Source organism: Saccopteryx bilineata, chromosome 2 (genome assembly GCF_036850765.1).
Source record: "Saccopteryx bilineata isolate mSacBil1 chromosome 2, mSacBil1_pri_phased_curated, whole genome shotgun sequence".
NCBI classification, from domain to species: domain Eukaryota; kingdom Metazoa; phylum Chordata; class Mammalia; order Chiroptera; family Emballonuridae; genus Saccopteryx; species Saccopteryx bilineata.
This window is the reverse complement of record NC_089491.1, coordinates 354189372-354204510: the sequence shown is the minus strand read 5'-3', so window position 1 is coordinate 354204510 and position 15139 is coordinate 354189372. Positions and strand designations below refer to the sequence as shown.

At 45.7% G+C, this 15139-nt stretch overlaps 1 protein-coding gene across 7 annotated transcripts in view; it reads left to right on the top strand.

Moving 5' to 3' along the window:
* Positions 1-15139, top strand: part of HNF1B (HNF1 homeobox B) — a 55503-nt gene that overhangs the window by 23581 nt on the left and 16783 nt on the right. For 4 of the 7 annotated variants that reach the window (XM_066262829.1, XM_066262828.1, XM_066262826.1 and 1 more), the window contains exon 5: positions 9216-9376. In XM_066262829.1, coding sequence (XP_066118926.1) covers positions 9216-9376 — 161 coding nt within the window. Of the gene's footprint in view, positions 1-9197; positions 9377-15139 lie in introns of all 7 variants that reach the window. The other 3 variants (XM_066262827.1, XM_066262824.1, XM_066262823.1) reach the window with 1 other exon arrangement.

Sequence of the window (15139 nt, the reverse complement as noted above, 5' to 3'; positions counted from 1 at the left end):
GACCCAACTTTTGTGTGGACACCCAGTGGCTCAGACTGCTGATTGCTTTATAGCCTTTCCCCCATTGCCCAGACCCACAAGAAGCACATCGTTCTCCTCATCAGCCAAGCCTGGGGGCCTTTGTTGCAGCCACATTGCCCCAGCCCGCCAAGGCAGCCTCTCAGAAAAGAGCTCGAGGGGCCAAACTGCAGCAGGACACTGTCTGTCCTGACAGCCTGCAGGTCTAATGATGTCCACTGTTAACCTTTCTTAGTTTTACTCTAGATTCCTTTGGGGGAAAAGGCATTTAAGTCACTCATGTTGCTTCATTAATTGATCCTCCCTCCCCCAGTGGACCTAAAACTGGATTCTAATATTTGGGGTCCCCACCTGCAGCCCAAAACCTTTACAAAAGGTAAGCCCATGCCAGTGGAAGCACCCATTCCCGTCCCCTCACAGCACTCTGGGTAATGGTCCTCCACTTAGGTGTCAAGAATCAGGAAGTGGGGGTTCCTTTCAGGCATCCCACGGGCCCCTTTTCACACCGGGTAAAGCATTGTCCAAAGTCTCAGGTCAAAAGGAAGTCCTGCTGAGTCTTACTTTCCCCTCCGCACACCCACCTCACATCTTTAAACACGAAATTATCCAGATGCATGCACACTGTTTCTTCATTATGATTATATTTTCATCTCTTTTCCTCCCTTCTCTTCCTTCTTAAAAATGTATGCTTCTGCCTGACCTGTGGTGGCGCAGTGAATGAAGCATCAACCTGGAACGCTGAGGTCGCCAGTTCAAAACCCTGGGATTGCCCGGTCAAGGCACATATGAGAGTTGAGGCTTCCTGCTCCTCCCCCTCTTCTCTCTCTCTCTCTCTCTCTCTCTCTCTTCTAAAATGAATAAATAAATAAAAATAATTTTTTAAAAAATGTATGTTTCTCCCTTACCTCAGAAGAATTAGGGTATTTAGAGAATAAATGTATCCCACTGTCAGTTCTCTGCTCAGCTCAACAGACTAAAGTGTGGAGCCCTTAGTCAGAGTTGAAGTGTAGGTCATTTGTCCATTAGTTACTCATTCAACAAATATGTATGAGAACCTGTCACAGGCTAGGCTCTGTACAAGGTATTGAGGAGACAATGAAGAAGACAGACTAAGCCCAGCCCTCACTGGGCTTATATTCCAATGAGAGGTACAGCCAAGAAACGAGTTGACTAACAAAATTATTTCAAACCAGTGATGGGTCATGAAAGAAATCTCAATATATCTGGACTCAGTTTGGGGCTTATGAGGAAGAGGAAGAAGGGTCAGCTTCAAATACCACTGACTTGCCGAGAGACCCTTAGCAAAAGGTAGTGGAAATCATCTCCTCCTCTTCGAACTTCAATTCTCCACCCTGTCAAATGGGCAAATGTGACACACGAAGAAGCTGACCATGTGAAACACTCATGTGTGAGGACTTCTCAAGTTCTCGAATGCCAGCCTTGTTTCTCTCCCCTGCAGCCTCAGTCTCTAGGCTCAAGTGTTCATTGCAAAGCATCTGATGTTTGCCTGCAGAAACTAGTTGTCTGGTAAGAGCCGGGCGCAGTGGCTGGTGGACCTTGAGGGGGGACAGGCAGAGTTTGTGTCCCTTCTACCACCCTACGTGTGCAACTTTAAATTCTCAGGTGCACCGTGTACATTAGCTTCTGTTCTCAGCCAAGCTGCTTTTGATGGAAAACTTTTTTTTCCCCCCGTTTCTTGGTAACATTTGCTTTGATTTTTATAAGAAAACCAGTTTGTGGGCTTCCCTTAAGTATCACTCAACTTTTACTCCTTGAGTTCAAGAATGTTTACCATCCCCGTAGGCCTGTCTGTGTTTCTCCTCTTATGAATTGGGCTCCTAACTAAGCCAGCTCAGGTAGAAAGGGATCTGGAATTGAAGCCAATCCAGTGTTTAAACTGCTTTCATCTTGCATCAGCTTTTTCCTTCCAGGCTTTCAGATTTTTAATCTCCTAAACTCTTTGCAAACATTCATCTTCATCCCCACAAAGACGGCAATATTAATAAGAACTGGCACTAGTCTGTGTCACCATCGAGGAAACTGAGGCAGCAGTGCAGATGCAGTTGAGAGCCTTCATTTCTGGAGTTCCCACTTTTAAGATGGGGGAAAGTTCACATTCTTTTATCCCAAACGAGTGTCACAGAAGTTCACACTGAATCATTTGTGCCTCTGCCTCTGTCCTCAAGAGAGTGATTCCTCTTTGGGAAAAGGGGAAGTGGATTTCTAAGGCTGCAGTGCTGGGCCCATCAAGACAGGCCTGATTCCTCCGGGTCCCCTCCCAACCCTTTTAGCAAAGACAGCTCCGTCTACCCATAATTGATGGACACGGTAGCTTTCTTTTGGAAGAGCTTTCTCCTTTGCATGATCCCTCCTGCCTGAGTTTAATTTCCCAGTTCTAGACCCAACAGGGTTGGGCTGCACTCTGCATGAGGTTAGGAACACAGGGGAAGAATGTATGTGACAGGGCCCTGGCCAGTTGAGTAATGTTTACTCTGTTGGTGGCTGGGACGCTTACTCCTGCTGGCAGAGGTCCACCAGCCAGAGGAACATTCCTGCATTATCAGGGATGGGAGATTGACTGTGAAATGTCAAAGGTGAAAGGCATCCCACCAGATTCTGGGTACAGCTCACAGACCGCAGCGAAAGGGACCCTGGGCTTCAGTGCCAAAGACCACTTGCAAGCTGAGCCTGGCATTGCCCAGGAGGCACCACCTCCCTCTTCTCTTCTTACTAAGAGAACAATTTTGGTCATGCTTTCCAGCCGATGTTACTCTTCTGCTTAGCATTTTTCTCTTCCAGGAAAACTCAGTGCTTTTCTAACCTTATTTTATTCATTCATTCTTCTGATTTCTGAGGAAGGGAGATCTGTATGCCCACTTTAAAGACAAACATGCCAGAACCCAAAAGCTGATAGGCACAGAATCATGAAAGTCAATTAGAGAGAGAGAGTATAAGTTTAAAGTGTCTGGAATGTTGGTGCGCTGTTAATTTCTGGAATCATGGAATTGGGTCTCAGCTGCTATTTGTTCACTTATTTATTTATTCATTCTAGTGAGAGAAGCGGAGGCAAAGACAGACTCCTGCATCTGCCCTGACCAGGATCTACCTGGCAATCCCACTAGGGGGCGATGCTCTGCCCATCTGGGGCCCTTGCTTGCAACCAGAGCCAATTTTTAGCGCCTGAGGTAGAGCCCATGGAGTCATCTTCTGTGCCTAGGGCTAAATTGCTCTAATCCAGCCATGGCTGCAGGAGGGGAGGAGAAGAGAGAGAAAAGCAAGGGGGGAGGAGTGGGAAAGCAGATGGGCACTTCTCGTGTGTGGCCTGCCTGAATATCCAACCCAGGACATCCACACGCCGGGCAGATGCTCTGCCACTGAGCCAACCAGCCAGGGCCTCAGCTGCTTTTTGAAACTCTTAGAGAGCTGTATTAGCCCCTGTGGCTAACCACACACTGAGCTCCTCTCTGGAGTCCTCCTGTAAGGCAATTGGTGTCTGTCTTTGAACACAGATGCACAGTTCTATAGAACCCAACATACACATCATATAAAAACCATGCTTAGCAAAGTCACACCATAAAAACCACAGGACTTATGGGGGGAAAGGGTTTAAGGACATAATACTCAAAAACTTTGTTAGTGACACTTTTTAAAAGGTAAGAATCTAATAAAACCATTAGCAGAGTTTTATACCTGTTTGATGATTAAGAAATACATAAATGCTATAAGATAATAAACATGGCACTTTGCCTTGAAAAAGTCCTGGAGTTTGCCTGTGGATGTGGGTGTCAGAAGGGTTGCAACTTGCGAGTTACTATGAAGTAGTGGATAGAGGGTGATAGGAAATTGGAAGGGAGTTGTAAGTCCAGATGTGGACAGATGAGACTTATAGCACATGCAGTGAACTGATGGTAGACGGTAGATGTTTTACAGGTGTGCGTGTGCATGTCTATGCACACACGCACATTAGTGTATTCCTGTGTGACTCTATTCAGCTGAGTGCCAATTTCTGAATTCTTCAAATGCAAAATTGATATTGCATCAAATTATTTCTTAACATATCAGTAGACATTGAAGAAATTCGCACTTCCAGTACAAACATGACTGCAAAACTGTATTTTCTTCCTCCGCCAGAGGGATGCTTTTTGTTGCAGGGCATGGATACTCAAAGCAGCTGAGAGCTCAATCTTTCCTTTAGTAAAAATGCACAACTTTAGGCCTTCTGCTAGGCTCTGAGGATGTGATGATGAGTAAAAAGCCATCTCTTCCTCTATGAGGGAGAGAGAAGTAAAGATATCATCAGAGTATTATCATGCAGGGTAACCTAGCTGTAAGTATCTACTGCATGTAAAATATAAAGAATAGCATAGATAACTACCAGGATGAATCAAGGAAAGCTTCACAGAGGAGATGACATTTAGTCCACTTAAAGGATATGACATAAAGAAGAAGGAAAGAGCATCCCAGGCAGAGGGAACAGCATAAGCAAAAGCACAGAGGCAGGAGATGGCAGGGCCTGTGTGAGGCATGGCAGGTGCTCTGACATGGTGTAGGGGATGTGGTGAGAGGTGATACAGATAAGGCAGTCTGCTGTTACAAAGTCCTCTTTCTGCCAGTCTTCGGTGTTGGGGCTTTTCCATAAGGCAGTGAGGAGCCATGACAAGTTTCCAAACAGGGCAGTGACGTGGTACAATTTTGTTTTAGAAAGAAATTTCGGGCCCTGGCCGGTTGGTTCAGCGGTAGAGTGTCGGCCTGGCGTGCGGGGGACCCGGGTTCGATTCCTGGCCAGGGCACATAGGAGAAGCGCCCATTTGCTTCTCCACCCCCCCTCCTTCCTCTCCATCTCTCTCTTCCTCTCCCACAGCCAAGGCTCCATTGGAGCAAAGATGGCCCGGGCGCTGGGGATGGCTCCTTGGCCTCTGCCCCAGGCGCTAGAGTGGCTCTGGTCGCGGCAGAGCGACGCCCCGAAGGGGCAGAGCATCGCCCCCTGGTGGGCAGAGCATGCCCCCCTGGTGGGCAGAGCATCGCCCCTGGTGGGCGTGCCGGGTGGATTCCGGTCGGGCACATGCGGACTCTGTCTGACTGTCTTTCCCCGTTTCCAGCTTCAGAAAAATACAAAAAAAAAAGAAAAAGAAAAAAAAGAAATTTCGAGCTGCAGCAGTGTGAGGAGTGCCCCGAAGATGGGCACTGGTGCAGGAAGGAAGGGCATGGACAAGCTGGCTTCTTGGAATCTTAAGCTTTCATATTCTGACATTTTCTGATCAGTCACATTGGATAGAAACCAGTGAATGGTGTCTGATCCACATGCTATCAGGAATTCAGGAATAGCATCATCACCTGTGATGCCGAGGACTAGAAGTAGGTGAAAGTACATAACCTCACCAGGGCCTCCAGCATATCTTAGATTCCAGCTGAGATGACTTTTGCTGCTGGACATACTTGCTGTGGTTCACAGTGCCAGTGACAGGGATTTGGCCAATTAATGACTTGAGCCAGAAAGTGAGTGGAAGGTATATGATCATCTCCTGGCATTGTCATTTCTCCAATGGAACCTCTGTGGCAATAAACTTGGCATCTTTGGCCATTCCATCTTAAATCAAAGTTCTCATCACATACTTATTTTCAAAGTTTACAATGATGAAGGAAAGGGATGATGCCATTTCACTTTTTAACACAGGCTCCCTAGCACAGTACCTGGAATGTGATAGGTGCTCAATAACATTTTATGAACTCAGCCTTTCTAAAAATGGCTTTTGGACAAAGGCAGTTCCAGAGCAAGAGGAACCAATGCATCTTGAACAACTATTATGTGCCATGCATGGTTTGGTACTTTGATACCCATTAACTCATCAGTCTTCCCAATCAGCTAAAGGTTGGATATTGTTTACAAAAAAGAACGTAAAGTTCAGGGAAGTTAGTAACTTCTCCAAGGTCACACAGCTATTAAGTAGTAGAGCCAAGATTTAAACCCAGTTCCCTTGGCTCCAGAGCCTATTCTACTTTCATTCTCATCTCAAGCCCTCTTCTGAGTTTGTGAAATACACAAGGACCTGGCCTCTGCTTCCTTTAATAAGAGCACCAGCAGATACCTTGTGATATACCTACCCTCCACCTCCACACCCCTCTTTAAGACACCTGACTGATTACAGTTACCTCTTAGCGTCCAGAGTGATTACCAAATTCCTGGTAAGAAAAGCATCAATGGGAAAGGTTACAGGTGAATGTGGAGCTGGTGAGTGGCCTCATGCCTAGCTCCCAACATGCTCTGCACTGATAATAGACCCCTTCCCACAGTGGGAAGTCCTCTGGCTTAGAGATGAGGAAGTTGGCATTTTCCCAATACATTGATGGCAGACCAGAGTTTAAACAGGGACCCCTAATTTCCAGGCAGACACTGTCCTTTAGCCAGAGGTCTTTAAAGGAATGTACAGAGGTCTAGGCCCATCTGTGATTAAACAGAGTAAGTCCACCATTTTATTTCTCACATAATGAAGGTTTGCTAGGGGAGAAAATAAGGTTTGAAAACTACAGCAACCTTGGGCTGTGCTGCTTGGATTCTAACAAATGGTTCTGCACTCCCTCCTGCCAGACCCCCTTGTAAAGCAGGCTTTTGTTTTCTGTGCATATCTTTGGTTAATTATTCTTAAATAAATGATTATGTAGACTGTGGTAGGGGAGAAGCTTCCCAGTGACCCATATTTGATCACTGGAGGGCTGGTCCTTCTTCTTCAGCCAAACTAAATAGGTTAAAACCAGAGTCTGTTTGACTTGAGGCTGAATCGATGATGGGGACAGGCTAGGGGTGAACATACACCTGACTCCCAGCGTTATCACTACTTTCTCAGGAGCAGAGTGTCTTGGGAAGGCAAATAGCTAGTCAGGGAGTCAGAGAAAGCAGGAGGAAAACCAGGGTGAAATCCAGTTCCTCCAAGAGGAAAGAACAGTGGGCCGAGCCAGGCCTCCCTCCCACATTGTTTCTGGGGCCAAGCATCAGTGGTCTGCCAGTTTGGGATGCTTTGGAAGCTGTTCTTCATGGAAAGGTAATTCCATTCAGTATTTAGAACCTGCCTTAAGTGGGCCAGAATTCTAGAATCTTAGGGCATACATCTTGGGGTCTCTTCCTATAGCAGCTCCCTCCTTTCATCATTCCACCTCATGGTTGCTATTTATTTAGCATTGCCCTAGAGTTTTATTTCTATTAGAAAAATAAGAAAGCATTCTCTCCATTTTATGAGAGGAAACTAAGGCACAGAGGTAAAATTTTCCCAAGACCACACATCTCTTAAGAGCAGAGTCAAGATTTGAACCTGAGTTTGTCTAGCTCCACAGCCTACAGTCTTCCCACTACCCCTCCTTATTAGACCATCCTTCCTTTTATTGATTTGAAGTCTGCCTCCCTCTTTTCCACTGAACCTAGCAGCTCTGCCTTCTGAGCTCACAAGTTTCAGGTCTGTCTTCTTCCATATAACAATAGTGAGCTAATAATGTGAGTGAAGAAAAAAGACCTAATTTAATCGGGTAGAGAGAAGCAGAGGGTGATCACTAGGAAAGCAGGGTGCTGCAGACTGGCACAGAGGAAGACAGGACTGGGTAGGCGCTGTTGGTTGGGAGACATGGAAGCCTTCCTTTTTTTAATTTAGTGGCTCCTATTTCCCACCAAATTTAATGTCCCAGACCAATAGCCACCATAGTCTAGTGTTGCTCCACAATCAACAACACCCCCACCAACAGTCCTTTGAATCAAAGCATGGGAACACCGCCAATAGGAGAAGCCCATAGAGCACGCATTAAGCCTCTTCATAATCATACAAGTGATTTGTCTTGCACTGATTTGTCTTCTCCCCAGCCCCCCTAAGCTCTAGTTTATATCAGCTTTAGATAATGTCCTGCAGAGGATTCAAGGAAAACTGGCTGGAGTCTCTTGGCAAGCTTTGTCCTAGTGAGTTGCAGGCTGCAGGTTATTACAGCTTGCTTGAGGAGGAGGCAAGGGGAAAACAGACCAGCAGAGTCAATATACTTTATAAAGTGATGGTTTATCTTAAGGAACTGGACAAAAGGAGAAGTACAGACAAACACTTGGCCCACCTCTTCAAATGAGTCATGTCTAGAACATTTGGTCCCTCTCTCTTGCAGAACAGAGTCCCCCAATCCTTTTTTGTCAAATCCAAAGTAAAAAACAAAACACTCTCTTTCTAAGCTTTGAGCTTAAGATGAGGTATCCAGCTATGCCACCTTTGTCTTTGGCTGTTTTGTGGGCATATCAAACAGGACTTTGGCTCTGAAAACGTGTCAGGCTCTTTGTCCAGCTTCTGCTTCCTTTGATTGTCTGGTCTCTATCCAGCACCTTCCCTTGCCTGAGCTCAGACGTACACTTTGGTTCCTGAGCAAGAGGGCGGATCAGAGCAGTGAGGTTATAAACACGCTTGGTTCTCCCCTCCCTTACAGACCAAACTACAGTGCCTTACTAAGCATCTACGTCCTGCCGGTGTGTGCTGCCTGCCCCACCTCCCAGCAGTCATGCCTTCCCCTGTGCCCTGGAAGTCAGCCAAGTGGGACCCCATCAAAGGAATGTGAGTCCCAGAGCTAAAGACTCCTACCTGCAGCTCCATACCTGTGCTGCTCTACCTGTGTGTCCCGGGCCTTTTGGGCTTAGCCAGAACAGTGATGCACAGAGGCTGGTGCATTTTGCTGTGGATCTAACAAGGCCACCGGACAAGTACCTCTTTGTAAAATGGGTCAATTCATTTTTTGCAGTGACATATAGCTACAAGATGCCAGGGGAACCTTTCTAGAAGGCATTTGGAAGAACCAAAGAAATACTTCAGCCAGGAAGAGAAGACCCTAAATCCTAAAAGAATTATGCTGATGCAGCAATAAGCAGAATCCATTCATTCCTTTAGTCATTCATTTGACATGTATTTATTGAGGGTCTCCCAAGGGCCAAGGCACCAGGCACAATAGCAACAAACAAAACAAAACAGATACAAATGTCTTGCCCTCATGGAGCTTACATTCTAGAACTCGATAGAGGCCTATCCCTAGTAAAAGACAGCCAATGTTTCTTGTGGGTAGATGGAGGGGGGATGGGGGGAACTTTGTGTTCTTGTCATCCTCCCTTGAAAACAAAGGGAGGAGCAGAGCCAAGGTTCCAGAGCCCTGGAGGTACTAATGTTCACTGTTAGGTCTGCCTTGTTTTGCAGGAGTGCGCTACAACCAGCAGGGAAACAATGAGGTCACTTCCTCTTCAACAATCAGTCACCATGGCAACAGCGCCATGGTGACCAGCCAGTCTGTTTTACAGCAAGTCTCTCCAGGCAGCTTGGACCCAGGCCACAATCTCCTCTCACCTGATGGTAAAATGGTGAGTACACCTGGGCCATTGTAGCTCTGGAGCTGATAAGATAAGAGGCAAAACAAACACAACTTCTCACAAGGCCTGCCTTAAACAATGAACCATTGTAGCCCTACTGGGGAAGAAGGGGGCTGTCCGGAGCTGGAATGGAGAGGGAGAACGATGACCCAGCCTTTGGTGGGTGGAAGAGGTGTTCGGTTTGAACCGAACCAATAAACCTGACAGAGCTCTGCTCTCATTTTATTGATTGAACGCCTCATAAAGGAGCAAGCGGGTGGGACACTGTTTGTTTTGGGGCTGCCAATGACATTTGTGTTGATAAAATGTTCATTCATCACCACCTCCAACCAAGGCCTCCAAAGCCAGTTTTTTTTTTAACCCAGAGAGGGCCTCACTTTGAAACAAGCCCCCTTTTTCCTCTTCACCAGCCCCTGGCGCTGGCAAGGAGAGTAATTAAGTCAAGGTTTAGTGGATGGCAGGTGGGGAGAGGCTTCTGGAACTGGCATTGTGAAGCACATTGGATGGCATGCTAGTGAAGAGCACAGCACAAAATCGCAGGGGGAGGGGGGGGTGGGGGTGGGGCAGTGCTTGCTGGGTGAGTGAGAAGCATGGACTTTGAAGTTATAATAACTCAGGTTCAAATCCCAGGTCCTGCACTTAATGGCTGCGTAGCCTTGGGCAGGTTACTGAGCTAGTCCAGGTCTCTCATCTATAAAATGGGGGTAATAACAATAGGGTTATTGAGGAGACAAGGGAGATAACATGGGAAGTATGTGCAGCACAGTGTTTGGTCAGGTAACTAACTATTCACTAAGTGACAGTGTTGTAGTTATGTTAATGTAGCTTTATTCTCTTTAAATGGAGTTTTTTATATCCATACTTACAGTTCACCCCCAGTAGTAAGGTTAGTACTCCTGGTGAGGAATAGACTGTTTGAATTTGGATTTTCAAGGTTCTAATCCTCTAGCAACACAAGCGCAGGGGAGAACAGCCTCTGGGAGAACACAAACATTACGACACAGTAAGGGTAGAAATGGAAAACTTGAGTCTTCGGTCATGCTCTGTGTTTCAGCAGGGGTGGAGCTGCTCAAGGTGGAGCTGCCCACGTTCCGCAAGGTGTCTGACCCAGAGGCGGGCGGGGGCCGGGGTGGGGAGGGACAGGGAGCAGATGCCATTTTAGACCTTGATGTGGGTGCTGTATAAGCAACACAGGAATGGTGAGTCACAGGTGATTGAGTCCCCAGTTCCCTGGAGGAGAAACAACGTGTCATTTCTGGGGAGATCTGGCCTGGTCAACTTTAGTTTCAGTAAACCTGAGCTGATCTCCCTGGTGGTGGTCTCTGCAAAGCAAGAGAAAGGGTGACCCTGTGGGAGGCATTTTGCAGCCTCCTTGCCATCCCATCTTCCCTGAAGCTTCATGACAAGTGGTTTGTCTCGGCTCCTTTGTGAGCACAGACAAATCTTTATGAGTTTTCAGGAGTCACTTTGTGAACCAGAGAAATAGGGTTATGGATATCCCAAGCTTCCCTGGAGAAGGGGCCTTGTAGAAGAGGTCTAGACTCCTCAATGGATGGAACCCTCCAAGTCGCTACTCCTGTTGCTTGAAGGCCCTTGGGGTTTCCCTTTGAGCACTCCCACTTCTCCTAGAGGCGAACTGCCTCACCCAGGCCTGGACCGCTCCAAGGGCAGCCCTCAGACACGCTTTCTCCTTCCTGTTCTGCTTGGCAGGGCCCTAATGGGCAGTCTCTGCTTGGATTGATGATTGACCAAGACAGCACACCTCAATGTTAGCAAACACCTGGAAACTTGTTTGCAGGGACCAGCTTTTCACTAGTCTCCAACACCCTAGCTCATATGTTATGTCACTATTACTGGAAACCTGATTCAGGAGTCTGTTTTCTGTTAATATTTAACAGAGCTTGATCCACCAAGGCAAGAGGGGAATAATGTTAAAAATAATACAGGCAAGGGGACCAGTGTGTCCAAGTCTTGAGTTCTGTTATTTATCAGCAATAGGATGGGCATTGCTTAACTTCAGTTTCCTCATCTATAAAATGAAGGGTGGATGGGTGATGGGTGTGAGGCTTGCTCGTAGCTCACTATTCTTTGAGTAAGCCCTGTACAAGAAATCATGATCTCTTGTGTGCTGACGTTCAGTAGACATGCATTTGAAATCTTTCCCTCAGATACTGGTTTTGGAAATAATGCTGATCTCTTTGAGCTTTCTTTTGCACTCTCTGCCCTCACCCATGCCCAACCGCATGCATTGACAAAGAGCTGGCCAGGTTTAGGGTTGCAATCCCTGCATGTTGAACCTTGTTTTTTTTTTAAAGTACATACTAGATATTTTCACAGCATCAAAGCAGTGTAGCCTAATGGTGAAAAGCTTAGGTCTCAGAGGCAGGTAGCTGCTATCAATGCCAATTCAACACTTGGGTACATTCCTTAACTTCTTTAATTCCAGTTTCCTTGTGTGCAAAGTAAGGAGAATAATACCAACCTCATAGGCTATAGGCAGGTAAAGCACTTAACATGGTGAAAGGACTGCAGATGGCAACAGTAAGATAATTCAAGCTCTCTTGCCTGACCTGTGGCGATGCAGTAGATAAAGCGTGGACCTGGAATGCTGAGGTGACTGAGTTCAGAACCCTGGGCTTGCCTGGTCAAGGCACATATGAAAAACAACTACTACCAGCTGATGCTTCCTGCTCCTTTCCCCCATCCTTTCTCTCCCTCGTCTCTCTAAAATCAATAAATAAAATATAAAAAAAAGAAAGAAAGAAAGATAATTCAAGCTCTCTGAATTATTATGAAGGTTCATGACTGATATCCTTGGCAGGTCCCAGGCTTCCATCAGCCCTGGAGGCAAATGGAAAATAATGGTTGCATTTTAGAGTGGGAAGGAACCTGACCAAGATTACCCAAATGTAGGAAATAGGTGGGATTTCAATGCCAGCAAAACTGGGTTTGTATTCTGGCTACCTCACTTACTCGTCCAGTGCCACACAGGGGCAGTCATCATCAGGCAATCATAATCACTCCTTCCCTATTTGTGTCATTATCTGTGGACAACAATCAGTGAAAGCACTTTATAAACTCTAAAGCCATACACATTTAAGTTAATATCATTGGCATCCGCATTTCTCTTTGCACTATTAAAACCGAGCACTGACCCTGGCTGGATAGCTTTAGGGGATCATCCCAATACACAAAGGTTGTGGGTTTGGTCCCTGGTTAGGGCACATACAGGAACAGATTAATGTTTCTGTTTTTCTTTCTCTCTCCCCTTTTTCTCTCTAAAACCAAGCAATTTAATTTGGAGGGGGCGATATTGTTCTGAAGTGAGAAACGGGGAGGCAGAGACAGACTCCTGCATGCTCCCGACAGGGATCCACCCGGCATGCCCACCAGGGGGCAATGCACTGCGTGTCTGGGCCGTTGCTCCATTGCAACCAGAGCCATTCTAGCGCCTGAGGTGGAGGCCATGGGGCCATCCTCAGTGCCTGGGCCAACTTTGCTCCAGTGGAGCCTTGGCTGCGGGAGTGGAAGAGAGAGAAATAGAGAGAAAAAAGGGGAGAAGGGTAGAGAAGCAGATGGGCACTTTTCCTGTGTGCCCTGGCCTGGAATCAAACCCGGGACTTCCACGCAGCGGGCCAACTCTCTACCATTGAGCCAAATGGCTAGGGCAAGCAATTTAAATTTTTAAAAAATTAAAATAAAGTGTTGAAATGGCAGAGATTGCTGTCACTTCTTTGACTTTTTCTAAAGGACTACATTACCCAAGGGAAGTCTGAGGCAATTACTTTTTTTTTTTTTTTTAATGACTGTCAATTTGAAAAACAAGTCTGGCAAACAGGCTGGTTCTTTCTTGTTTGATGTGGCTGGAATTCCTTCTTGGTCACATGACCCCTAACTCACTTCTTGATGTTCATTTTAAAAACACAAACAAACCTGTTTGGTTTTTTTCTTTCTTTCTTTTTCAAATTAACCTTGGAAACTCTGGGGTTGGTCAGAAGAGCAGGGCAGGAGGGAGCTAGTGTCTTACATGGTACTGGTATGAGACCTATAATCTGAGCAACTCCCGGGAATGAGACTGAAGAAGAGAAACTGGACTACTCAGACACTTGATGCATGCATGCTGGCCCCAAAGCACCTCTCAGAGTTCCTGATGCCGTCTGAGTTAGCTCAGAATGAGCAGGAGATGCCCTTTCTTTTTTTTCTTTTCTTTTTTTTTTAGAGAGAGAGAGAGAGGGAGAGGGATAGACAGGGACAGACAGACAAAAACAGAGAGATGAGAAGCATCAATCAGTTTTTCATTACACATTGCGACACCTTAGTTGTTCATTGATTGTTTTCTCATATGTGCCTTAACTCTGGGCCTTCAGCAGACCGAGTAACCCCTTGCTCGAGCCAGCGACCTTGGGTCCAAGCTGGTGAGCTTTTGCTCAAACCAGATGAGCCTGCGCTCAAGCTGGTGACCTCAGGGTCTCAAACCTGGGTCCTTGGCATCCCAGTCCAACGCTCTATCCACTGTGCCACCGCCTGGTCAGGCGAGATGTCCTTTCTTAATAATAATTTTAAAAATTATTTTAAAGTATAAATAGTAAACTAACTTTGTCATGAAAAAAATGTGTGGGTATATGCATAAAACTGATAGTTCCTTATAATTAATGGGGAAACATTGGAAGCATTTCTGATAACATCAGAATCAAAGCAAGCATATCTATTACAGGTGTTGTTAATACTATTCAGAAAGTTCCAGTCAATCCAATATGACATGCACACATTATTACCAGCACGGAAGAGACCCTATCAGCATATCAGCATTATATGCTTATGATGCCATTATATGCTTGGAAAAAATGAAGAAAATCAAAATGGAAATGACAATATTAGGAATAAATTAAAGGATTCAATCCAATAAAAAGATTCAGAGTGGCCATATATGAAGTAAACACATAAAAATCAGTAGCTTTTTTCTTACTAATTTGTCATTAAATATATATATAATAGTAAAACAGAATGGAGATACAAGGAACCCATAGCTTTATCATTGCAATATCAGCTCCTTGAAAAAACAAACAAACAAATATTCTAATGTATTGTGGAGATTTGGAAAAAGTAGAGAATTTTTTTTTTTTTTTTTTTTTTTTTGGTGACAGAGACAGAGAGAGGGACAAACAGGAAAGGAGAGAGATGAGAAACATCAATTCTTCATTGTGGCTCCTTAGTTGTTCATTGATTGCTTTCTCCTATGTGCCTTGACCTGGCAGGTGGTATGGGGGGGGAGCTACAGCTGAATGACTGATCCCTTGCTAAAAGCCAGTGACCTTGAGCTCAAACCAGTGACCGTGGGCTTCAAGCCAGCGACCCTGCTCTCAAGCTGGCGAGTCTGTGCTCAAGCCAGATGAGCCCATGCTCAAGTCAGTGACCCCAGGATTTTGGACCTGGTCAGGGTAGAGAAGCTCATTAATGGCTGTTCTCTCCCCTACCCTTAGTCATAATTGCAAGGGTGGGGAAAAAGTATTCTATAAAAGGTAAGACCTTGAGTTCTAGAGTCAGGCAGACATGATCTTAAATATCAGATGTACCATTTGTAGTTGTTGAATTTTAGGCAAGATACATATCTTGAGCCTCAGTTTTTTCATCAGTGAAATAGGACTGTGGTAAGGTTGGTGACTCAATGTGTAAGTAGTGCTTGGTACAACCTGTAGTCAGTGAGAGCTTCCCAGAGCTTCTGTCTGATCACTAATCTGCTCTTACTGGGGAGTC